This window comes from Harmonia axyridis, chromosome 1, assembly GCF_914767665.1.
Source record: "Harmonia axyridis chromosome 1, icHarAxyr1.1, whole genome shotgun sequence".
Lineage (NCBI taxonomy): Eukaryota > Metazoa > Arthropoda > Insecta > Coleoptera > Coccinellidae > Harmonia > Harmonia axyridis.
The window spans coordinates 35,327,874-35,355,570 of record NC_059501.1 but is presented as its reverse complement, the minus strand read 5'-3'; the positions used below and the strand labels follow the sequence as shown (position 1 = coordinate 35,355,570).

General features: G+C 34.6%; 1 protein-coding gene across 1 annotated transcript in view; it reads right to left on the bottom strand.

Moving 5' to 3' along the window:
* The window catches only part of LOC123670571 (atrial natriuretic peptide receptor 1), an 85,693-nt gene that overhangs the window by 30,229 nt on the left and 27,767 nt on the right, over positions 1–27,697 (bottom strand). Inside the window, exons 3-5 of the mRNA XM_045604070.1 lie at positions 19,658–19,823; positions 18,401–18,478; positions 707–863 (exon numbers count right to left, since the gene is read on the bottom strand). Of these exons, the coding sequence (XP_045460026.1) occupies positions 707–863; positions 18,401–18,478; positions 19,658–19,823 (401 nt within the window). The remainder of the gene's footprint in view (positions 1–706; positions 864–18,400; positions 18,479–19,657; positions 19,824–27,697) is intronic.

Sequence of the window (27,697 nt, the reverse complement as noted above, 5' to 3'; positions counted from 1 at the left end):
ATTCTTCCAAACGTAACTTCAGAGTCCCATAACTTTTTCATTTCTAGAGATATTTCAATGATTCTTCCACATTTTTGTTTCATTTTACTTAAATTTTTAGAATTAATCCTTAACAAACTAGTCCATTCGACACTGAACCGTTTCAAATCAACAATAAAAATGAAAATGTCGATGGCTGCCCCTGCATTTATTGCAGTGATGTTTTATTTTCGTTTCATATCTCGTGAGCAGTGGCTACGTTGCATGAGATGTTTTCACTGGGCTTATACATCGTATGCTACTGTCTCGAGAACCAAAACCTTCATATTTTCGAACTTTATGTTTGTCATTATTTCTATTACTAGTATGTCATTTTGTCCTTAGTATACGGACAAAATGGATTTTGTTAGAAGTCAACATAATTTCTTATATCTTTTATTTTTGTAGTTTAATTCAATTTTCAGCTTATAATCCTTAAAAACAATTAACCAAAGTTAGTATTTAGCACCTAAATAGGAGTATTATTGCAAATATATGAATATGAATATTGAATATATGATTGAAAAATTAAACAGTATGTCATTTTGTCCGCATTTCCCCTACTCAAAATAGTTGATACCTACTGCATACAAAGTAGGTACTTATAAGTATTGTATAATTTTTTTATGCAATGATAAATATGAGGATAATTTATATTATTCTCTTGTAATAGTTACCAAATACTTACCAACAGTGAGAGAAAAAAGATCCGACCTATCTAATATGAGAGCTATATGTTTCCATCCGAATTCCTTGAAGATACTCGAAAACACCAGTTTAAGCCGACACTGACAGTAGGACATTCTGGTGAGTGTTGGATAATTACTCTTGTCTTTGAGGATTCCCTGAAATACAAATCCGATTCCTGAGTGAAATACAAAGATCAGAAGCCAACAAACAGGCGGAAATTAAATTCATTTCAATCTAAAGCGTTGATTTCAATGAATCTTCATTTCCTGTTGATTTTCACTGCTGGATGCTGTGCCTATTGGAAAACGTTTTTCATAGGAGCAGAATATTATTCAGAGAGGAAAGGTAAAACCGAAGGAATTCCAAAATTAGCGAATTAGTCTAGTCATATCAGTCAAAATTAGGTAGGTACTTATCTCGGAATTTGGGATGAACCAAAAACAAAATGTTGAAAAGCAATGGATCTTGATAAAATTGGTAATTTGAAAAAAACTTGACCCCGAATTTATTCCATAGGATGTTTCAATATTAGGGTCTAACAACAAGCTTCTGATTTATAGTGTATAGTGACTAATAAGCCAGCACTTAACAGGATTGAATATGCAAATTGAAATTAATAATTTGATGTACAGTTATTCAAAGAATTTTGAGAATTGAACTAAAATTAAAAGAACTATGAGACACCTGAGTGTACCCATATATTTCAAATATTTCAGCTGGTTCAAATGTACACTCTGTGCGTAAAGTATGGAACAAATTCATTTTTAGCTCAACAGACCATTTTAAGAAATAATCCTGAAACACGTCGATTTAATTTAATTTAATTTACCGTATTTTAAAATGATAATCTAATAAACAGGGTGAATTACTTCCGAGTAATGACGTCACTATAATTTTTTTAAATGGAACATCTCCATTTTGTCTCAATTTTCTGATTACTCTAGCTGAGCTGATTCCAAAAATGTTGATTCCAATTGGTACAGGGTGGACAAAATACTATAGTTTTGTGTGTGCTCATAAAGTAACGCGTAACATTCTTCATTAGTTGAATTAACAATATTATCAAAAATACTCATTGTCTAGCAGTAATTGGTTTGAATGTAACACCCTGTAGTTTATTACATTTTTAGATTAATAAAAATGTATAAAAATAAGAAATGATTTCTTTCATAATCTTTCATATTCATATAGACCACAAGTACCAAACATGTTTGGAAACAACTCATTTTCATTATCTAAAAATGTAACAAACTACAGGGTGTTACATTCCAACCAATTACCGCTAGACAAAAAGTATTTTTGATAATATTGTCAATTTAACTAATGAAAATGTTACGCGTTACTTCAAGAGCACACACAAAACTATTGTATTTTTGTCCACCCTGTACCAATTGTAATCAACATGTGATACATTTTTGGAATCAGCTCAGCTAGAGTAATCGGAAAATTGAGACAAAATGGGGATGTTCCTTTAAAAAAAAATGACAGTGACGTCATTACTCGAAAGTAATTCACCCTGTATATTAGATTATTATTTTAAAATACGATAAATTACAATAAAAAAACGACGTGTTTCAGGATTATTTCTTAAAATGGTCTGTTCAGCTAAAAATGAATTTGTTCCATACTTTACGGACACAGTGTATATGAATATTCCCTTCACTGTGAATTTCACAATTTTGTTTACCAATTGCCCAGGTTGTGAAATGCTCACTCCTATAAAATCTACTAGATCCGCTAGTGAACTGTTTTACTGTTAAATCATCGAGAACCTAATTTTTTTCATCCTACGACAAATCGATTTTTCAGTGAGCGATATCAAATAGGAGGAAATAATAAACCATTGTGTAAAATTTTCGCAGCATTTCTATTCGAAATTTCATGGAAGGAGCGTTTGTTATTCCAAGAAAAGCTTCGAACAGCAAAAAGATAACTGGAGACAATTATTATTTGATAGGTATGCTATGTACCTACTTACTGTCATGGAGATATTAGCTTTTGTAGAGTTCAATTTCCCGGAATAAGGAATGTATACAAAGCGGATTTGTATGGTTTTTAAAAATTGAAATATGTTCCACTTGTTAACGACTTATATGTAGTACGAAAATGTTAGACGGCTTCAATTATATGGTCACTCATTTCTTTATATTGAATTTTCATCAGTAATAGTTTGTCTGTAAATATTGCTTTCTTGTCTGGTCTTGAAACAACTTTGATAGCAGAATCGTAGAAATTTTTGTTGTTATGAAAGCAATAAGCATCGAAAAGTTTTCTTCATTTGCGGAAAATGATAATGAAAAAGTTACTCAAAAATCTAATGTCAACAAGAATGAATATTTTAGTTTTTAAAAATGTATGGAACGAACTCAAATTTTCGATGACAATATCAAATGAAACAGAGGATTAGGAAATTCCCATCCACCTTTTTGGATGGGAATTTCTAATCTTCTCAATAATAAATGCAAAATATGTATTTGATAATTGGAGATGCTTTCCATCAACGTGCGCTTGAAAGCTCCAGACAAGTCAGTACATCTCTCGATTCTTTTCCGTATCTTTCAGCATTTTAATAATTTTATAATACATATATAGATAGAGAGTAAATAAACGTACAAGTGCTTCAAAAATATGGATGATAGTCATTGAGTGAGTCAGTCAGGTCTAAATGAGACCAAATTTAACTAGCTCTATTTATGGAGGTAATTTTCAAGATGAAAATTAATACGACCTATACGGCCATTCATATTTCTAATTTGAAAAGTTCATCTTCAATGGGTTCGTGTAATGCTATGCACATATGACGTGCTTGCTGGTGCTTGACTTTCGCTCTGATTCATATTATAAGAGCTATGTATGTTGAGTCAAGAGTCCTTCAAAATTCAACAGCTAGATACATTCCAAGTATCCTCGAAATTTACGGGTCATTTCAAATCAGGATCAATTCCTATAATTTCTCCCCATATAATCCTGGTGATTGTAGACTATGCAGGGGATGGAGAAAGCAATTGCAATTTCATTTGAGAAAGAGGTCCTTCGAGACAAAATGAGTAATTTACCCTAACCCGACATAATCGACTAGCAATTGAAATAATCGAGTTATTTTCTTAAATTAAAATAATTAGTATCACAAATAGGATTCCCTGATGTTGGCGATTCGATTTTAATTGGAACTATTTACTTGATTGTCTTTGCATTCTATTAGATGTTGTACGTGTAATTGCCAGCTTCATCTCCAGTCCTCTACTAATGATTTGTTTGGATTGGTTCTGTGACAACAAAGGGCGACTGGGATTGTTTTAGATGGTTTGTTTATTTAGTCAGTGTCGAGCTATTTCCGAAGAGAATTCGATCAATTAGTGGGATTCGCATAAATAGTGATATGTACTTATAAGTTTCTTGTACTTGAATTGATTTTCATAATAACGCTTGAAAATTATGTACTTTTTGTTGAGACTAATACGTCTATAAATACTGGAATATTAGTATGCCCACTCACTCTTGTTGAAGCTTAGATGAAACTGATGATTTTTGCAATGTACAGTGCATCCCATTTTGGGTGGGACAGACAGGTTTCTCGCTTGTTATTTAAGATAGAGCCTTGCGGTTTTCACGGTCCTGTCCTACTTTTTCGTGAAACTCAAGTTGGTCTAATCAGATTTTGCATAACTGTTTCCATTCAAGAGATACAGGGCGATTCAAGAAATTGATACTTTTCGGACACCTCCTTTATCTCCGAAGTTATTAGAAATAATGCTGAGATAAAAACTACATCTGAATCAGAATTCTGCGTAGAATCCTGTGGCGTACTCAATTTTTTTTCGGGGTATGGTTTTGAAGATTCAACACAAACTTATTATTTTTTTAATGGAACACCCTATATATCATTACTTCGTTAAATTCATTATTTTTTTCCCTTCAAAATGATGTATGATACTATATAGGTAGGATGTTCAGAAATGTTAAAAAAACACTAAAACATCAAATAATGATGATTTTTTTGTTAACGGGCAATGGATTTCCAATACGAAAAAACAATCAATTGGATAATTTTCATTTGTGATTTTATTTATAGTAGAGTAAGCAAACAAAGATAATAATACACTCATCACTAACATGAAAAACAGAACGTAGGTACCTACCTAATAGCAACAAATAAATAATACAAAAATTCATAAACATTGTATAATATCTTACAGATTAAACTCTTCAAATTGCTGTCCATTTTCCCTAATACATAAAATATACTACAGTAAAAGACACAACAGTCTCGAAGAACTTCCTGCATCAACAGAGGCAGTTTTTCAGGATTTACAAAACCTCCCTTTTATAATATAAAATGCACTCAGGCGTATTGAAAAGTTTTGTCAATTATGTATTAGGGGAAAATCGGCAGCAATTTGAAGAGTTTAATCTGCAAGATATTATATAATGTTCATGAATTTTTGTATTATTTATTTGTTGCTATTAGGTATGAGTGTATTATTATCTTTGTTTGCTTACTCTACTATAAATAAAATCACAAATGAAAATTATCCAATTGATTCTTTTTTATATTGGAAATCCATTGCCCGTTAACAAAAAAAATAATCATTATTTGATGTTTTAGTGTTTTTTTAACATTTCTGAACATCCTACCTATATAGTATCATACATCATTTTGAAGGGACAAAAATAACGAATTTAACGAAGTGATGATATATAGGGTGTTCCATTAAAAAAAATATAAGTTTGTGTTGAATCTTCAAAACCATACCCCGAAAAAAAAATTGAGTACGCCACTGTATTCTACGCAGAATTCTGATTCAGACGTAGTTTTTATCTCCGCATTATTTCTAATAACTTCGGAAATAAAGGAGGTGTCCGAAAAGTATCAATTTCTTGAATCGCCCTGTATCTCTTGAATGGAAACAGTTATGCAAAATCTGATTAGACCAACTTGAGTTTCACGAAAAAGTAGGACAGGACCGTGAAAACCGCAGGCTCTATCTTAAATAACAAGCGAGAAACTTGGCTGTCTCACCCAAAATGGGATGCACTGTACATATTACTGGAATTTCAAGGATATTCCACGATACTACTATTTTATCAAAAAGCGCCACCTCTACTGAAGAAAAGACTAGTACTGGAAATGACAAGGTCAGGTCACCAGGATTATTTTGAACCAAATCTAATCAGTCGACCCTGGACACACCAGTATTTTCTTATCTTATCTTAGTGAAGGGCTATTCCACAGAACGTCAGACTCAGTCGAACTTTCATTGGCTTTAAAGTCTAAGATTCTAGTCTACACTCAAGTACTCAAAGAAGATAGATAGTTATCCATAAGAGAATATACCTAAGTGTGAGAAGAAGATATCCCCAACACAGTTGAATTTTAACTACGTTTTTGATAAAGTTCGACACCAGAAGATCATGCTGATGTCGAATGTCCTTTCTATCCAGGTCAATATCCCTCAGATATTGCCCTGGATGGAAAGGACATTCGAGTGATAGCTGTTCTGTACTGGAATCAGTCTGCTTCAGTCAGAGTCGGAAATGAGGCAACAAAAGAGGAGAAGATACTCAGAGGTGTAAAACAGAATTGCAGTCCCTCTCCATTATTATTCAATCTTTATTTAGAATTTATCTCCAGAGAAACTTAGAAGATACTGAGCTTGGCATTGTTCACAATGGAGAAAAAATCTATAATATCCGATGCGCTGACGATACGGTAATTTCAAAGACAGTTTGGAGGCACTGCAACAACCTCTCATCTTCTAGCCAACTTTATGGCCTTGACATTTACATAAAAAACTAATCAGTAGTAATCAGTAACATATAGAGCGAGTAAGCAGCTTCACTCACCTCGGAACTAATATGAATTGAGAATGAGATCATTCACAGGAAATATGTACCAGAGTTGAGAAAGCCAGATCAGCGTTCGTCAAGAGGAGAAATTTGTTTAGAAGCCATCACATTACACCGAGCATAACACTGATATCTTCGTTGTTATGTCTTTTCCGTTTTGGTCCATACGGTGTAGAGTTGTGAACACCTATTCAAGCCACAACAAATAAGTTTAAGACATTCGAGATGTGGTTGTACCGGAGGAACTTGAAAAAATTGCGGATCAAACACAACAAAAAATGAAGAGTGGGTAAGAACATGGAAGTGATGGAAAAATTAGAAAATTCGGAAACTTCAATACCTCGGGCACATAATGAGGAATGAAAGCAGATTCCAGTTGTTGCAGACCATATTGGAGGTTGTAGGGAAGTGAGGAAAAGGGGGGTTGGAGGAAGACGAATATCATGCTTGAAAAATCTTAGAATCTGGTATAAAATGAACACAACTAAGCTATTCCGAGTAGCAGCCTGCAAAACTAGCATGTATGACAGCCAACATCCTGAAAGGCTAGCAATAATTGGAAGAATAAGAAAGCCTAAGAGCTCGTGGAGGCCGGACTACAGTAGAAGGTGTTATAATGAAAAATTCACAAGTAAAAAGCGATTACAGGAAAAAAGCCACTATTTGGGTATTTATTACTTGAACATAGTGTCTTCCAAATGTCCACCCTAGAGTTTACGATACCCATTCAATCTAACACTAAAATTCCCCACAGGTAAAAGTCTATAGGCGTCAAATTAGGATTTCGGGGGCCAATGAATGTCACCTCTCCTGGAAGTTAACCTGCCTGGAAAAAACTCATGATAGATATTATTGAATTTGTGTGAAGTTGATCCATCCTGCTGGAACAATGTACTCTGGTTTTAGTCAGGAAAGTTCTGCAGTTCAGATAAAAAACAGATCATATAACATCCCCACATAAAGCTCGAATTCATGCATGCCTCCTTTCATCTTCAAGAAAGTAAGGACCGATAATTTTTAGCGATGACATTGCAGCCGATGAGGTGAAGGTCACCTTTCACGAATGAAGAGGTTTCTGATACTTGCTTTCCGGATTGGTTGCCTCAAGTAGCGGCAGTTTGGCTTCTTTACGTGTTCATTGTTTCATCCAAAAACAAGTTGTGGTTGGACGTTTGTAAACACCCAATTGCCTGGTTTGAGAATTCTAACCTCTGAATTGAATCTTGGGGCTTCAAATCTTAAACCCATTGAAATTTACAGGGGTGCTGTTTCGGATCTTTATACAAAATGCAGTATAGCGATGATCTATGCATATTCAATGCACTTGCTCGCTTGCAAATGGAGAAGTCTGGATTATCACGAACTGACCTATTTATCCGTTTCGCGTTCTCTACTGCTCTAAGTAGGCTTGAGCCAGAGTTTTGGTTTATCAAATTTTGATCTAGTCTCCTCAAACTTTTTCACCTATTTCCAAATAAGAGGGATGTTTGGCGCATCAGTTAAATGACAAAAACCTTGAATATTGGAGAAATGTATTCACGCTAAAGTCGCAGAATTACCATTTCGTCAAAACTCGTGTATGCACAACGCGTGATCTGCTCCCGAGAAACGATTCATAGTGGCTACACTCCCAAGGGCCAGGCTACTGATCAACTTCGAATTATTGCGGTAAACTAAACAAGTATAATATTTTTTTGGAAACACCTTGTATAAAAGGTGAAATTGACATGTTACTTGGACTATGAACTATGAAAATATGTTATCTCAATATTATGGAATATTCCATAATGGAAACCACCCAAAGGACCTTTAAAATAAGGAAATTTCAAGAGTATTCAAGTCATTAGTAAAAGCCTGAAATATATTTTGCTAGTTTGATAACTGTAAAATCATTTATGTTCGATTCATTGTTCAATCATCATATACACTGATCAACAATTGCTAGGGATCACTTATGAACTTCTCTTCATTTGTATTTTTTTCAAGTTATCTCGTGAATATCTGTACATTATATGTTCTCTAAGGAAAAAGTAAGATGTTTTGAGTTGATTATATCAAAGTCTTCCTCACTTCATCGGCTCTTGTTCACAAAATCGATTATTATCTGTAGGCTGTTACAGGGGGAGTGAAAAGCAATGTGGTATTTGTTATTAAATCTGTTTTTTTCTCTCGTTCAAACACATAAGGTGACAATAATTTAAGAAATGAGAACAATATCAGCTTATCAGTCATGCCGAGAAGACGTTTGGCTCCTGTGCAACTGGACCAAATCATACGGTGGATACAGGAAGGTTTGTCCCAGCGAGAAGTGTCCCGGCGGTTGAATGTTTCGCAAAGTGTCGTGAGTCGGGCTTGGAATAGGTTCATCCAAAACGACTCAGTAGCTTATGTTCATGGGGGAGGTCGGTAGCGCAGTACAACAGCTGCCCAAGATCGTCTTCTGATCCTCAATGCTAAAAGAAATCCCACTTACCCGGCGTCGCGGCTCAATAGATCACTGAGAGTTGCAACAGGAGTTCTAATTTCGAACCAGACTGTAAGACGACGACTACATGTTCGTGGTTTGAGAGCACGTAGGAGGGTACAATATCCCCGTTTGAATAGAGAACACCGGGTTCATCGACGGCAATGGGCTAAGGAGCACCGCAATTGGACACTTGAAGATTGGAGCCGATATTTATTTACGGATGAGTCTAGATTTCGTTTGGTCAACTCCGATGGACGTATTCTTGCTTGGAGGGAAAGAATTCGAAGGTATGCAGAACAGTTTATGGTACCCACAACAGCTTTTGGCGGAGGTTCTATATGTGTATGGGGAGGCATTTGTTTGAACCAACGCACAGAGTTGGTTGTTCTGCAGAACACCACCATGACCAGCCAGAGATATCACGATATGATTATTGAACCCATAATTGTTACGTTTGTGGCTGCCGTGGGCGAGAATTTCATTTTAATTGACGATAATGCCCGTCCACACCGTAGTCGTCTGGTTAATGAAGCGCTAGAAACTCATGCTATTGATAGGATGGACTGGCCAGCTCGCTCTCCAGACATGAATTGCATCGAACATGTCTGGTCTGAGATGTCTAGACAATTGTCAACCTTAAAACAACCGATCAATAACCTGGAGGACCTTTCTAACGCTTTACGGGATATTTGGACGAATTTATCCCAAAATTTTATAAACCGTTTGATCGAAAGTATGCCTCGTAGGGTAGAATGACGAGCTCGTGGGGGACCAACTAGGTACTAGCTTAACCGAAACTTCAGCCTTCTTGTGGTTTCATCATAAAATTTTTATGTTATTCAAACACAGAATTTTGAGTGTTCCTAATAAAGTCTTTTTTTCTCTCCAACTTTATTTTTATTTTTTCATTCTTTTCTCAAGTGAACCATATTATCAACTGAAAATACTAATCTACTAATCTGACTAAATTTATAATCTTGGAGCGAATATTCCAGAAATAAATTTAGAACAAGTAAGTGATCCCTATCAATTGTTGAGCAGTGTATATCGAACTTCCATCAATAACTGTAAGTTATTGGCAGTAAGTAAGGCTTATGCTATTTTCCCTCCAACTTGTAGGTAAATCTGGTAGAAATTATTGCCAAAAAATTTATCCGGCAATGCCGCTTACCAATTGTTATGATATTATATATGAAAATGAACTATCTGAATTCAAGAACAATTTTTTGAAATGACAATGTTTAATGTACCTTTAGGATATGATATAAATTGGCCCACTTCTCAAACTAGCAAAAATCAATACCTACATTCAGAAAATAATGTCTGGTAACCGTGAGATATTCTTCTATAATATTCACAAAGATGACTGAACTTCAACATTGCCTGGCGGAGTTTTCTACCATATAAAGTGTCTGTTATTTGAGAAAACATTTTCTGTTATTTATCCAAATAACATATATAAATTTAAATTTCAGCTTTTTCTTTTCCTACGTATATTAATCCTAAAATTTGTCATATTTGGGCAGGAGGATGCCACTATACAAAGAGTCTGGTCAATTGAGATAACATCTTTCGATTGTGTAACATATAAATTTCAGTTTTTATACTTGGGTCCGAATTTTATACTCCCTGCCCAAGCCACGATCTGAAAGATCTGAATTTTTTAGTGACCATTCCTCCCAAACCTGATCGGAGATTTGCATACTGGATGTTTCAAATTCGATGTCTAATGATGGATCTACAGAACTACATCAATTAGAGAGAAATAGATGGCATATTTTCTAGCTTTTCAAGATCAAAGAAAGAAACTGTGTACCACATATCGATAGTTCCTTTCATTTTCGAAAATTAGAAATTTTCCATTTCCATCAGTCCATCATAACTTCCACATTCTTGATTGAATCGATGTAAAACAAAAACATAATTGGAATGAATTTCTTCATATAATCTAACGATTATATGATACTGAAAAAATAGTTTCTCAGGAGATTTTAAGTTGGCATTATGAGTCGAACACAATTTGAAAAATTTCACTATTATGTTTGTTTCAAAATTGTAGAAAATATGATGGTTTGATGAAAATGAAAAATTCTAACTTTTGTTACATACTTCGAAAATGGAAGAAAATACTCACATAAGGTTTTCACTTCCTTCCATTCGTTGCAAGAAGGGCTTACAAAGTGGCATATATAATATTTTTCTCTTAACGCTTTAATTCCGAATATCCCATCTTAAGACATCGAATTTGAATTACCGTCTACAGTAACTCGCATTTTTCATACTATGATATAAATCTGTTGTCCACGTGCTTTGAACCTTTTATGAATGTTATAATCACACTAATGTTTTTCAAAATATATTTATGAAGAAAGCGCTGTCATATATTGATTTCAAACCATCAATCGTTAGAATATTACTTCATCCGAACAAATTACGAGAGAGACAACCAACATTATATCCTACCCTACACTCGTAGTATTACTTCATATCGTCACGGCGGCGCTGCGAGGCTGCGCGTGACGAGGCTATCGAGGGCTATCGAGCGAAAGAACAAGAATCGATCTTCAATGATCTTTTTTTAGACATCTTAGGTCTAACCTATATGATGAGTCTATTCGACATCGAGCTTGCTCGGAGAGAGATATTCTAGAGGGAATAACCGATAAAAACATTATCTGTGTATTAGTGAATCATCTGCTAAACCTATAAATCCAACAGGTTATAGACTCAGTGCACGCTTTAAACTGCGCGACGAGGTAAACAATTATTCTGAAAATCTGTTGTGTACACAACGAGAAAAATAGTGAGCTAAGTTGAATTTCAACTTAATTATGAGGCTATAGATATTTTATTTAGTTCAGTGAATGGAAATGATTTATTTCATATTCATTGCTGAAATTCCTGTTAAACAGTATATACTATATTTGGAAATAATGTGTTTACCTATCTATTAGAGAAGGAATCAACCTTGATTCTTAACGGTTATTGACCGTTGATGTTTAGAGAATTGAGATACTTTACTATACACATGTTTTATAGAGTTAAATCATGTTCACCATCGAGAGAGTCAATGTTTGCAAGTGTAGAGATCTTGCAACCTCGATTCTTAACGGTTATTGAACGTTGATGTTTAGAGAATTGAGATACTTTACTATACACATGTTTTATAGAGTTAAATCATGTTCACCATCGAGAGAGTCAATGTTTGCAAGTGTAGAGATCTTGCAACCTCGATTCTCAACGGTTATTGAACGTTGATGTTTAGAGAACAGAGATATTTTATTATACACATGTTTTATAGATTCAAATGATAGAGATTTAGATAATGCAGATGTAGAGATTCTGCATACTCATTGTCTGAAATTGATTTAGATGTTTGTGAACGTAGAGACTTCACATCGTTTAAAATCAATTCAGGTGTTTGTGAACGTAGAGACCTCTCATTGTTTGAAATCGATTCAGATGTTTGTGAATTTAGGGGTTTCGCATATTCATCTTTTAAAATCGATTCGGATTCTGTAAAGATTTTATAATTCATCGTTCACATGATATGTAACTGTTGAGATCTTACATATTCATTGGTCACGAGAGATGTCACATCCACCGTTTGAGAAAATTATATGATGTGAATTAAGAGTTTTTCACATTCATAATTTAAGAGATTAAGACGCTGTGAATTTAGTGATTTCACATTCGTCATTTGAGAAAATTATATTATGTGAATTTGGAGTTTTCACATTCATAGTTTGAGAGATTTAGGTAAAGTACATACATCATTCGAGAGGTTTACATGAGAAAATTTTAGAGTCTTTATTTGAACCTTTCAGAGGCTGAGATTATGTACACTTTAGAGATTTTGCTAACATACTTTCTGTTTTAGATTGGATAATTTTAGAGATTCTACATACCACACCTAGAGGATTGGAGATTCTACATACATTGCTTGGAGCATGTAAAATTGGATGTTTCACATTCCACAAACATAATCTAGAGATTTAGAAATTTTGAGAGTATATATTCATCATGTTTGATGAAAAAATTTGGGGAATTATTTATTTCACTAAAACTACGAGAACTGCAGTATGGTAAGATTAGTGATAATTAATATTTCAGGGCTTCTCTCATACAATGCTTGCTGTGCTGTGTTGTTTGTTTGTAAGCTAGGGATATTATAGGATTCAAGTATTCATCCCGTACTGTACAATGGCCATACCTAACTCAACAGGTATTCATTGCAGTGCGTGATACCGCTTTTGAAGTATGGTGTACATGTACGAGGTGGTGCTGCTTGAAAACTTGATAGTCCTGTTTCGAATTGTATCAGATTGCTGTGTGTCTGAGGCATTTCAGAAGCTCGAAACAAAATTTTATATCTTATACCTGGTATTAGATGTACTAAGAGAGCATATAATGCACAAAAATCTTAAAATACATAATATAAATATTTTTGTTTCATAAATCCTGAAATTTAGATGGCAGCCAACGGAAATCAAGGGAAACCATTGGTGGATTATAATAGTGATTCAGATTTCATCATTTCCGTAAGTGCATAAGATAGAGGTATCATGCAATACGAGGAAAGAGAGAATTGCCAGAACCAATGTAAGTTTTTTCGTGCAATTAATACTTACCATTTCCTTGATTTTAGCTGACTAGAGCAGTATCAACTAGTAATACCTAAGAGACTAGATGAAAGATGCTAGATAAATTTTAGAGACATTAGACGAAACCCCCTTTCGAGATATTGGAGATTTAGTGATCTGAGAAAGAAGAAATTGTCGACATTAGAGTTATGAGAATATTAGAGATTCAGAGTATTAGAAAACCCAGGTATATAAAAATTAATTCATGTTAAAGAGATAATTAAAAGTTAAGAGAATATTAGAAAACTGGAGTATTTAGAGATTAATTCATGTTACAGAGGTAATTAGAATTGAGAGAATTATTACAAGAAAATTCTAAATATCCGAGACCCTGTTGAAGTAAGTAGAGGTTTGAGGTTCTCCAGGAAGTACGAGTCAAAATGGAGAAACACGAATCGGTTGATGATTTCTGTGAAAGATTCGACTCGATAGTATGAGAATATGAAGCTTTCGAGGATGCGATTGAGCTAACTGCTCAAGAGATGAGATCTGCATTTTATCAGACTGAATTACCAGTCATATCCGAGTTACAAAATGCAGATCTGACCAGGAGACCGACCTCAAACCAAGAAATTAATTTAGACGAGATCAAGACCTTCATCTCTCAATTGGAGAGATCAGAGATTGAGAAGAGGTCTGAAATTAAAGAGGAGATTCCAAAAGTTCAACGGGTGTTTAAACTAAAATGCTACCGTTGTAACAAAGAGAGACACTGGTCAACTGATTGCGATTTGAGGCAACAGAGTAAGTGATTCTGCTTCGGTTGTGGGACAATCAAGAAAGAGAATTGCCTTAACAATGGTGGCACGAACGGAACTAGGCCCGTTCAATTTAGAGGATCGAGTAGAGGTAAGTTGAACAAGCCAAGTTTCAACACAAAGAGACGGAGCCACGTAGACCAGAGGAGAATGAGAGAGAGCAAGAGATATAATCTTATCTTTTCACCTAAAGAGAAAGTTCTACAAGTTTCAACTGACAAAACAGATGAAACACAATCTGAGCGACAAGAGAAAAATTGGGATTGCAGTCATATCAGTAGAGAGGTAATTTAGATCGATAACTTGGAATTACCCAAAACTTAGAGGAATTATGAATCATAAGTCCATTAGACAATAACTCCTGTAATTCAGGAAAACCCAATGAAGCAATGTTATGGCATTGTAGACTTGGACATGCTTCACTTAACTATCTGAAGAGAATGCAGAAGTTAAACGAGAAACTTAAGAACGTCATATTTGACGACTCTATTTTAGAATGTGAAGTATGTATCATGTCGAAAATGGAGACACTACCTTTTAAAGTGACGAGAATGAGAGCTGAGAAACAACTTCAGTCGACACACACTGACACGATGGGACTTATTAAATATTAAACCACTCTCATCCAGGTCAGTAAAGATTCATTAATGTCTACATAGACGACTATTGGAGACTTGCTAAAACCTATTCATTAAAAACAGAAAATGAGTTGGCTGAAGCATTAGAGAAATTCTTAATATCAACAAGAAACTTATTGGAGAAAAATGAGAAGGTATGTTATATCAGGTCATATCAAGGTACAGAATTTACCGAAAGGAAATTCCTAGAAGTACTGAGTAGAGAAAATATAGAGAACGAGTTTGCAACTCCATATACGCCTGAATATAATGGTGTAGCGGAGAGGTTTAACTCTACGATCCGAATGAAGGTTTGTACGTACATATTTGAATCCAGACTACCTAAGAGTATGTGGGAGATTTCTGTTGATGCATCTATAGATGCGTACAACAGAACACACAAGTCTATCGGATATCAAACACCATTGACAAAGTTTGCACCAAATGCAAAATGCCACTTTGATCAAATAATGAGATTTGGATGTATTGGATGTATTTGTACGTATTATTATGTATTGTAATGTTTGCATCCATTAAGATTCCAAAACCCAGCTTAAAATTTGGAGAATGTGCCCTTAAAGCTGTCCTAGTGGGTTATACCGCTACAGGATACTTGACGTGGCATTCAAGCTCGAGAAAGTCCTTTGAATCTCAACATGTGAGATTTAACGAGAAACTTGTCTACAAAGATGTTTATAGAAATAAACAACTTGATGACACTAGAGAAAAATTAGAGACCCAGGAAAATATAATTGATTGGGATTGGATGAAACACTCCAAAGAGCCAAAATAAGGGAACTGCCGATAAAAAGGAAAGTACCCTGCTATACTTAGAGAAAATCGTAGAGGACGTAAGCTATGCAAGGTTTCTTAATTACTCAGATAATAATATTTCAGAGAATGGGCTGAACGACCTCGGTCGATTGTCCTTGAATAACTATTTATCAATAAAGATCAGCTATTAATATTATTATTTTAGGGAAATATGAGAAAACCGATAGAGAAGAAGATATGAGGCATTGTCTTATTTCTTCATTAAATAGAGAACCCATGAATTTCGGGGAAGCTACAAATTCTAGAGAAGGCCACTTATGGAAGAAAGCTATAAAAGAAGAAATTGATTCCATGATACAAAATAAGGTTTGGATATTGGTAGATAAAGAGAATCTTCAAATATCTGTGAAGCGGGCCAATATTATAGACTCGAAATGGGTATTTAAGAGAAAATTAGAGGAAAATGGTCTCATACGATACGAGGTAAGATTAGTCATACGAGGCTTCAAGGCCAAAAAATATTTTTGACCGTGAAGAGACATATGCACCAGTATCTATACTTCCCGTAATTAGAGCTACACTTGCAATAATTATAATTAATGAGAATGATTTACATGCTTGTCAATTAGATGAAAAAATCTGCCTTTCTTAAAATGTCACTATAGAGGAGATCTATGTGGAGATTCTTGATGGAGTAGACATCGACAATGAGATCAAACGATCTTATGTATGTAAACTCCGGAAAGCCCTCTATGGACTGAAGGTAAATCCAAAGAGATGTAATAAAAGATTCACTGAAGAGATCAAGAAACTTGGTTCAAAGAATGATCTACATGAACCTTGTTTATATACTTGGAGGAGAAATGGTAAAGTGGTATGAAAATAGAGAGAAACCGAGAAGAGAGATAAATCGATCAATAAAATTATACCATTAATATGTTAGAGAGATTAAATATGAATGACTATAATGCCCAAAATACTCCTATGGTAACCAGACAGGTTGAAAATAGGATTAAGAGAGATCAATCAGAGAATCTACAAGATGACTCAGATAAACTAGAGATGAAAAGAGTTCCTTATAGAGAAGCAATTGGTAGCTTAATGTATCCATCAAATGGTAGAAATTACGTTTGCTGTTAACTATTTAGCGAGAAACCAAATAAAGCCCATCGAAGCTGATTGGAAAGGTGTAACGAGAAAGGTACTGTGAATTTAAGTCTTAAATTCACTGCTCAAACTGAAGACTTAGAGGCATTTACCGATGCAACCTTTAGAGACCATACCGACTCTTCATCAACTGAAGGATATGTTATTAGATTGTTTGGCGATGTAATAGCTTGGAGAAACCTATGTCACACTGTCAAATTGTCGAGCCGAATACCTAGCCATTAATAATGCCTGTCAAGAATTAATATCTCTTGACAAGGCACTTAGGTTTGTGATAGGAAAACCGATGTTTCCTGTAACAGTCTGGTGTGATAACAAATCCTCAGGAGAATGCACCAAGAGTGATGGTGAATACAAACTAGAGGTATTCGATGATCGTTTAGAGTACGACCTACTAGATAGAGAGAAATCTGGATTTAGACCACATATGGTTGAAACACATGGTGATTTCAAACAATGTGTTGAGTATAAGAGAACCACAGTGAGATGGACTCCAACCAAAGAGAATGTGTCAGACATAATGACAAAACCTTTACCATCAGACGGTCACAAGAGATTAACTCAAAAACTTATGATTTTATAATCTTAGAATACTAACTCATTGAATTTTTGATTTTCAGATTATTCTTAGAGACTAGAGTACAAACTAATTGAGTTCTGTTTATAGATTAGACTTAGAGTGGATAATGCTGGTTGTAGTTCGATGAAGGAAGGGAGTGTTAGAATATTACTTCATCCGAACAAATTACGAGAGAGACAACCAACATTATATCCTACCCTACACTCGTAGTATTACTTCATATCGTCACGGCGGCGCTGCGAGGCTGCGCGTGACAAGGCCATCGAGGGCTATCGAGCGAAAGAACAAGAATCGATCTTCAATGATCTTAGTTTTAGACATCTTAGGTCTAACCTATATGATGAGTCTATTCGACATCGAGCTTGCTCTGAGAGAGATATTCTAGAGAGAAAAACGATTAAAACATTATCTGTTTATTAGTGAATCCTCTGCTAAACATATAAATCCAACATTAATCAAGTAGGTTATTGCTGAATTAATAAATATTGGACTCTTATTCGAAAACTAAAAATTAATATTTTCATTTTCAGACGGTCGTTCCCCGAATAGATCGCTTTATATTTTCGTCAAATATTCAATTGCACAGCTAGCACTAGCAGTGTCTAAAGTAATGGGGTGAATTCATCACGTTTGAAGGTGTTGACGATTAAATTTCAATTTTCAAGAAAAATGTGTTGTTACTGGTTAGGGCCGGAATCATTGAGTGATATGTTAATGTCTACTACATAAAATAAGTTAAAACCTGAAACCATTATATCCGCAGCGATAATCTAGTGACAAATGGAATTGTATAATTTTAATAATGATAATTGATCCAATCAATAGATATTAATACTTACTGCACTATCGCTTTTATTCCATTTGTGTAGTCTGCCGAGAATACCAGATGTTACAGAAAGTTCTCCTTCGGTTGGTGGCTGAAACAACAATATTGCTACTAACGAAATAGAATGCACTTTTTTCAACTAAACTTCTTGTGTAGTAGATATGCTACATCCGAATTTTGGATATCAGCGGGCTCATACTTTTATCAAACCAAATATCTTGTTATTCTTATTTGAATAAGAATATATTGTATGCAATAGAATAAAATAGATGATAGAAAAAGTTTTACAAAAGTGACGAAATAATGCGAAGCTTATTGAGCGTGACTTTTTTGATCTGTCAATATATTCTTAGAGAAGAGAATTGATATTAATAAAATTACCAGAATTATTTTTTTTTCATTAGAAAATTGAAAAGATTGGAATACTACATACAATGATTTGTAAAAAGAAATATCTCAAATTTCGTTCTGAACTAAGCATCCATGTGGTGATGTTTCCTCTCAAAAAAAAAAACTCTGCCAATGGGTGCGACACAATACTTTCTCGTCCTGCGCAGCTAAAAGGTCAGCAATCTGCAGTTACGTTATTTTCGATCTTTTAATTCTATTACTACCCGAAATTGTTGGTTTACACATATGTAATACAAGTCTTATATTCAAAAAATTTCCATGTTGGCTTTGACATCAGATCTCAAATACCCATTTTTCAAATACATCGGAGTAGAACCAGAACGTGTAATATTAAGATCTCGGTTAATTCTGTTTGCGAAAGGGCAAACACATCCGTAAATCCATTGAAATTTTTATGAAAACACGTACTATCTGATCCAAATATCTCTTTCATATTTAATCAACATCAAATAAGTAGAATGCATGATATGGAAAAACTGAATTTTGTGTTGGACCATCTACGGCCAAAGTATTAAATTTCATGAAAATCGAAAAAGAATTGTAGAAGTTGATTCTCTTATATGGATGTACAGACGCACAGATCTTTATAAAGTTGTTCAGGATGGTCTGAAATGAAGTCTACGAGTGGAAATTTCGAGACCAAAAATTTGTTTTTATCCTAAAAGTGATCACAATGCTTCCATTACCTTCAGTGGACTCGAAAGCAATATGGAATCCTTTATGAGCTGAATTAGTTTTACAATATTCCATTAAAACGTAATGAGTTCACATTTAATCTAATAGATGTGTTTTATAAAGGCAAAGTTATTTTATAGACCAGAACTAAAGTCAACAATAAATTTCGGAATTATGACGTTACCTGATCACCCATTCCTGTTATAATAGGGGTATTCCAGTAAGCTGCTAATCGAGCAACAGGTTCCAATGCAAACAAGCAGGCAGGACCAATGAAAGCAATAACATCAGATAGAAAATGCATGTCTGCTGCTATACCAGGAGCCATTGCTCCACTACAAGATGGAAAACTGAAAAGAATGATGATATCAAAGAGATAAAATGGGAAAAGCTTTGAGGCGTAACCAGAAGTTTTTAAGGTCTAGTTCATTCATGTTCCAATTCCTATTTGGGATACCACAGAGCTGTATATAGGTATATGTTATTGGCGCATGAATGAATGAGCACTCCAGAACTTCTGATTTCAACATCAGTACTCCACTAATTTATTTATAGTTTATATTCGATATTTCCATGATTACAGATCCAGTCGAGTTCAGATATTCAGGGTGTCCCGGGAAGAATGCGACAAACGAATACCATGAATTAAAGTCATCAAGGAGGAACCGTATCAAGAGGTTTCAATCGCCTGAGTGCCTTCGTTTGGGATATACAGGGTGATGTTCATCTTATGAGTGAAATTTCACTCTTGAATAACTCTTCAACTAATCGACCGAATAATTTCAAATTTTGAAGTTTTGTCACCCTTTCCTATCGCCTTCCTTCAATATTTCTTAATTCGAGTAAATCAGATCCGGACTAGGAAAACTTCAGACTTTTCCTATTTTCGTGAACATTGGATCACCCTGTACGTGAACATTATGATTTTTTTCCGTCTTCGGAACCACAAAGAATCAATTCATTATAAAAATTCTAAATCTCGGCTTGGCACGGTCATACAGGGTGATCAATAAACATTCCCTTGTGAGTGAAATTTTTTTAGTTCAAGGACTCTTCAAGAAATCCACCGAATAATTTCAATTTTTGAAGTTTTGTCGCCCTTTACTATCGCCTTCCTTCAATATTTCTGAAATCTACTAAATCAGACCCGGACTAGGGAAATTTAAGACCTTTTCTATTTTCTTGAATATTGAATCATCCTGTATGTTGATATCATGATTTTTTTTTGTTTTCGTAATCACAAAGAATCTGATGTGAAGTCTGGAGCTTTTGACCGCTTGTTCATTAATACGCTAATTACACCCTTGGATATACAGGATGATTCACCGGGATGGCCTATTACACGTTTATGGAAAACTTATCTTAATTTACAGCTGAACACTTGCATGTTGGGCTCTGAGGAAATGATCTTCCGATTATACCGGAAACAGACTACTACTTCCTCATTTCAAATGGCACACCCAGTATATTATTACATCATTAGTTGGCTTTTTTGAGAAAAATTTCGGCAATTTCCAATACCTTGGGTAGAACTCAACTGTTCTTTTCCTTTTTCGATTCTGCAAATACGTAGTATTATGAGACTGTTTACGGTTTAGACCAAAAATGTATAGGGTGTTTATAAGAAGATCTTGAACTTGGATAACTCAAATTCATCAAAACTCAATTTTCCATTTAGAAACCTATATTTTTTATTATTTCAGTCGATTATACGTACAAAAATAGTGGAGGTTACTTAAGCAAACTCTATACCTATAATGGATACTTCAAGAGTTATCGAGGAAGAATCTTAAACGCTTGAACATTTTGTTTCTTTTTTTTTTAAGATGATAGTGACATTTAAGATGCATAGAAAACCTGGTGTGTCTACTTATACCTGTAAAACTTTCAGACAAAACGAAAGATTTTTCAGATTTATACCTACTTGATTTCGAGAGATCGCGGTCTGTTTCAGATGGCGCATACATCGTTTACATTTGACATTTCTCTCAATTCTCGACTCTTGTGAACCAAGGGCGTTGATCTCTTTTTCTTGGGGGGATAATCGAAAAAAAGTTTTTGACGACAACTTCTATTCATATCTGTAATGTTAGAAAAAGAAGTTTGATAATGAAGTTTGGACCAAATTACTCGAAATAATTTTTGTTGTTACTAATTCGGTTGTTCTTACCCTATACTGGGTGTTCTCAAATTAGAGTTACGAAGGAAAATGAGAAATTACTTGGATAATTTTGAGAAAAAAAAGTTTCATGAATATGAGCACACAAACGCTTTGCTTTCAATATACAGGTTGTTTCTAGTGTGTCGTACTTTTTGTGAAGCTTATATCAGTTTATCAAATATTTATTAATCTTCGCTACAGAGTACAGATTGGGTAAATAAATACAAAAACTTATAATTTATGCATTCATTAGAGCTTACTAGCTGGATCTTTATAATAATTTGGATTTTCCTGAGGATTACTAGAGTTTTTTTCTCGAAATCGATAGCAGATACGACAAAACTATAACAAACCAGAAAGTATAGTACTGGACCAGAGTTTTTTTCTTAATTTTTCTAAACTAACAGCCATTCACCAAAATATAGTTTTGGAGGAAGGAAGAAGGCATCCTTCCAGAAAAAATATCACTCTGTAGATTTGCATTCAAAATTAGCATATCAAATGGTGAAAACTTTAAACTGGATTATCTATGGCCAATTCAAATTAAATATCTTGTGAAGGGAAGGTTATACCAGAAAAAAACTTAAACTTTAACACATGTATCTCAAAACAAAATGTTCGGGGACTCATGTTATAAGACTTTTTTCTTAAAATGATCCGGAAATCTGTAATTTTCATTTGTATCTCCAATTTAGGAACACCGTGTAATTACCCCCAGTATCCCCCTATTTCTACGCTCTTGGCGTGAACTTTGAGTATAGAACAATAATATTTTATATTCTATGGTCTGTCATTATATTCCATTCATTCGATTGAAAATTTGAAATGAACTGAATTGTAATTTATTGTGAATGTTTGCAGTGTCTTAAATCAGTATTTCCTTTTTAAACGGCAACAGGCAGATAGCGGGAATTCGAAAAATTTTGAAGAGCGCCACCTTACAGAACTCTGGTTAAGCTGAACACCAAAGCAACAGGTGGGTCTCTCAAAAAGTCTGAAACAAAATCGAATCAGTAAACACACCAGGTATTCTATGCATCTTAGTGACATTAGAGAGACTGCGGGTCGTAACTGGTATAGAACAGCTAGAGATAGAGAAGAGTTGAATAAAAGATAAGAAGAAAAGGCCTATGTCCAAGAGTGGATTATGAAGGGCTGCTAAAGAAAAAGAAGATAGTGTGAAACAATCGGATGATACGGATGAACCATTATTTTAAATTCGAATGGACCCACACCCAACACTAATCAATTTGAAATAAAACATCGTCGTTGGAATTAGTTCCAATCAAAAAAATGTTTTTAATACATTTTTCTAGGAATTCGAATTTCTGAAAGAGTAGAAAATGCCACCCTCCAATATTTACCGCCCCAGCAAAATGCCGATTTCCCGGTCTCTAGAGAGGGCCCTGTTCAGCGGATTAATTAATCATGCCTCTTTCTAACAGTAATTTTGAGTATCGAACAATATTTCAATAGAATTCAATAGAAATACAAAATGAAAAAAAATGAATTCAAAGCCGATATCAAAGCGATAAGCGGATAAAGACACCCTCAAATTTGTTGCCATCAAATGAAAATACGAGCTCGATAGCATTTTATGAAAACTCACTGAAAAGGCTGCCCTGAGGAGACTCAATCGAAATTTAATTAACACACTAATCCTGTCGATATTGTGTCGATGGGCGGTTAGAAAACTGGACGTAGTAATTAGTGACGGCTGTAGCAAAGGGCGAGGTGGGAAGTGATATAATTAGCTCTTCCGAATCGGAAGATGAATGTCGTTACTCATTTTGTCGAAAATTATAACTTGCACTGAAATACGGACCGGATTATGGAAATTAGAGGAAACATTTTGATCACTACTATAGTGATTACATGAAATGAGAAAATCAGGGATCTTTTTTGATCTTTCACGTGCGTTCGACTATCTTCAACATAAATTCATGGCTGATAAATTATACCAAATAGGTTTTAGAAGCATAATCCTGGATTGGATTCTGAGCTACCTCTCTAATCGTTCCATATATGTCCATGTAGGGGAACACGTTTCTTCCGAGTATGAGAACAATCTTGGTGTCCCTCAGGGATCAATTCTTGGGCCACTTATTTTTGTTCTGTTCATGAATGACTTGCCTGAATATCTTGTTGAATATCTTGTAGAGTGCATTCTGATTCTCTTCGCAGATGACACCTCTTTTGCTATCAAGGCTAATAGCCTAATCGAATTAATATCTAAATGTGAGATGGTGATCCACAGGCGCGGATCCAGGCCCCACTTTTGGGGGGGGAACTTTCAGATTCTCAAAATACTGAAAATGCTTCCGCCATTTTGGGACGTCATTTTTTTGCCGTTCATTAATATGGGTTTTCACAAAATGTATTGAAGGTAAAATTTTTTCTGATCTTGTAATTATTTGAGCCTTAGTATGTCAAATTCTAGGAGTGCCGGCAAAATTTAAGAGGTGCCCGGGCCATTGGGGGGGGGAACGTTCCCCCAGTTCCCCCCCCCTGGATCCGCGCCTGGTGATCCATCTCTTCAATAAGTGGTGCAGAACTAATTCACTCATCATGAATGTGGATAAGACTCAATTGATCCGATTCCGCTTACGGGATTCGTCATCAGTTTCGCCGTTGGTTCTCAGTACTCAGGGGAGAGCTCTGAAATCTCTCGAATGCATCAGATTCCTTGGGTTGTATGTAGACGAGTTTCTGAGATGGAATTTCCATATTGAACATCTAGCAAAAAAATTGAACCAGTCTTTTTACGCCATTCATCGTTTAAAACACTCACTACCCATGGATGCATTTATAAATATATACTACGGTATGGTAAACTGTCACCTTCGTTATAATATAGTTTTATGGGGAGGGTCTACTGGTAGCGACCAAGTTTTCATTGCCCAGAGGAAAATCATTAGATTAGAGATTGGAATCCTGACATTTCCATCTCTTTACATCTTGAACTGTCTCCTGCATGTAAAATATAACATTAATAACCTTATGAACTGTTCTGACTTTCACGAATATAAAACAAGACATAGTAGCATCGTCTGCTCACCACGACATAACACAAGCAAATATGAGACCTCGCCTACTTTTGCGGGAATCAAGTTTTACAATCATCTTCCGAACGAGCTGAAATCGCTAGATATCAAAACTTTAAAAAAAAAGATCAGATGTATATTAGCTGATAAATGCTTTTACAGCACTCAGGAGTTTCTTTCTGACTCATTGAGTTAATCCTTTATATTGTTTCATGTAATGTCAAATTTTCCATCTCAAAGTTTGTAACTATGCTATTTTTTTTCCTGATGTTGACTTGTCCTATACATTATTCTATGTCTTAGGGATCAATAAAGAATTGAATTGAATTGATAGCACAAAATCTCAACTAATTCGGTCTGATGTCACTTAAATTAACAGGCCAATTGAAAAGTCCTCGGTCTACCATAGATATTTTTTTGGCAAAATTCGATCTTATTATTCAATATAGTAGCCTTCGAGGGCGATACAGCGATTATAGCGATCTTCCAACTTTTCGTTACCATTTTTGTAGTACGATTTGTCTTTCGCTTCAAAATAGGCTTCAGTTTCGGCGATTACTTCTTCATTGGCGCAAAATTTCTTTCCAGTGAGCATTCTTTTGTGGCCTGAGAACAGGAAAAAGTCGCTGGGGGGACAGATATGGCGAATAAGGTGGATGCAGAAGCAATTCGAAGCCCAATTCATGCAATATTACCATTGTTTTCCTTGATTTGTGACAAGGCGCATTGTCTTGATGAGACAGCACCTTTTATTTCTTCTTTAACGATTTCATCCTTTAAACGATCCAATAACGCTATATAATAATTGCTGTTTATGGTCTGGCCCTTTTGGAGGTAATCAATGAATATTATACCTTGCATATCCCAGAATACTCATGCCATAACCTTGCTAGCTGAATGTTGTGTTTTTCCTCGCTTTGGATTCGGTTCATCATATGTAGTCCACTCAGCTAACTGTCGATTAGACTCCGAAGTGAAATGATGGAGCCATGTTTCATCTATTGTCACATATCGACGCAAAAATCAGGTTTATTGCACACTTGAACAGCTTCAAACACTGCATAGAATCATTAACACGTTGTTGCTTTTGATCGATTGTAAGCTCGCGCGGCACCCATTTTGAACACAACTTTCTCATGTACAAATATTCGTGAATGATATGATGTACACGTTCAGATGATATCTTCACAATGTCTGCTATCTCGATCAACTTCATTTTCCGGTCATTCAAAATTATTTTGTGAACTTTTTTATATACATATATTATTATTATTATATAGATATATATATATATAGTAGAATCAGTTTATAAGGGTATATTGACTCGATATTTTGGAGGAAAAAGAAAGTGGACTCTTTATTCTATGCCAAGCTTTCACATTTATTTATTTAATGCTTCTTCAGGGCTTCTACGGAAAAGTACAATTATTTTTTAGTTTAAAAACATTTTCACATGGAACTTACTGAATGTGAGATTTTTAAATGAACTAGCATCATGTTCGAAACATTCGTCATAAAAAACAATTAATAATTAATATATCACAGGTACAGTAAACAGAAATTAGCCAGATCATACTTATAGGTACATATTAAAATAATTTTCATGTCAACATTGTTTGTTTATGGAATTCACAGGTTATGTTTCAGTCCTCTGTGATTTATATTCATCGTGTTTTCTTTTTTGTTTTTTCAATCTTCTTGGTTTTTTATTCATCTAGAGGACCATCGTAAAAGTTTTTATATTGTTTCAAATTGTTTGTATCAGTTTTCTTATTTATTACTTCTTCATTTTTATTTATCTCAATCATTTCATGGATTAGTCGCTTTTGATAATTTTTCTCAGTTTTTAAAACTCTTACACCTGCGAAGGTGGTTTTTTTTTCGGTTTTCTGCTTTAATTTTTTATGGTGCTATCAACACAAAATTTCGTACAGACTTTGAAATTGTTATTCTTTTTTTAGGGTGTCTACTTTTGAAAGGGCCAAATTTCAAGAGGAGATCATTCAACTTGTATGATACAAATTATTTGTAACATAAAATGTCATAAAACACATGATCGAAATGTCGATGGATAATCTTCCATTCAACATTTCTTGATTTCCCGAAATATTTCAAGTTCTGCCATGAAATCAATTATATTTCATTTATCCTTGTAATACATCAAATTTGACGACTTATCTGAAAACCGCATTAAATTTGCTACAAGACAAGAAGTTCTGTGTGGCAAAAAATTCTCATTACGAGCGTGGTAAGGAGATGAGTATAACGATTCTGAAGTAAACAAAATTTTATCGATAAAAAATTATGGACATGCTTTCTTTTCAGCAAAAAATACTGCATTTAGTGTGCTTTCGAATGGCATGTCAACTTTTGTGCTAGCTGCTTGTCCTCTGCAATAATATCATGACAACAAGATAACAACGAAAAGAAATATTACAAACCTAAATTTTCTCTATTTTGAATGATTTTATGATTCAAAAACTTCTGCTGGAATTTTTATGGTTCTGAAGATGTTATTAACACGCAATTTTGCACGAAGTTTGGAATTACTATTTATAATACAGTAACATGCAATCTGAGTACGATGATTTGTCGCTCAACATGTATTATAACATTGCTATTCTACATCTATATGAAAAATTGCATCCAATTAAATCCATAGTTTTCAAATTATCAGGAAAATTGAATTTCGAAGGACCATATTCATAAAACCTTTCATCGGATTTTGCCCATCCTGTCTCAAAATTCGAGATTACAGACATCGCGACAAAACGGTTTGTCCGAAGAACGAGCACTCAAAAATACATTTAATCCATGATTGAATGTATTGTTCCATTTCAAAATCAATATTCCACAAAGATAAATGGAAGTTTATATTCAATTCAGGTTAAAATGCAGGAATAATCATTTCTCTAGCCAAAAGAAAAAACAGACACAATTATTCATATAACTTTATCTTAGATTCATTCACTACCCAATCCGCTGAAGGGAATAATAAAAATGAACTGTATTATTTCCA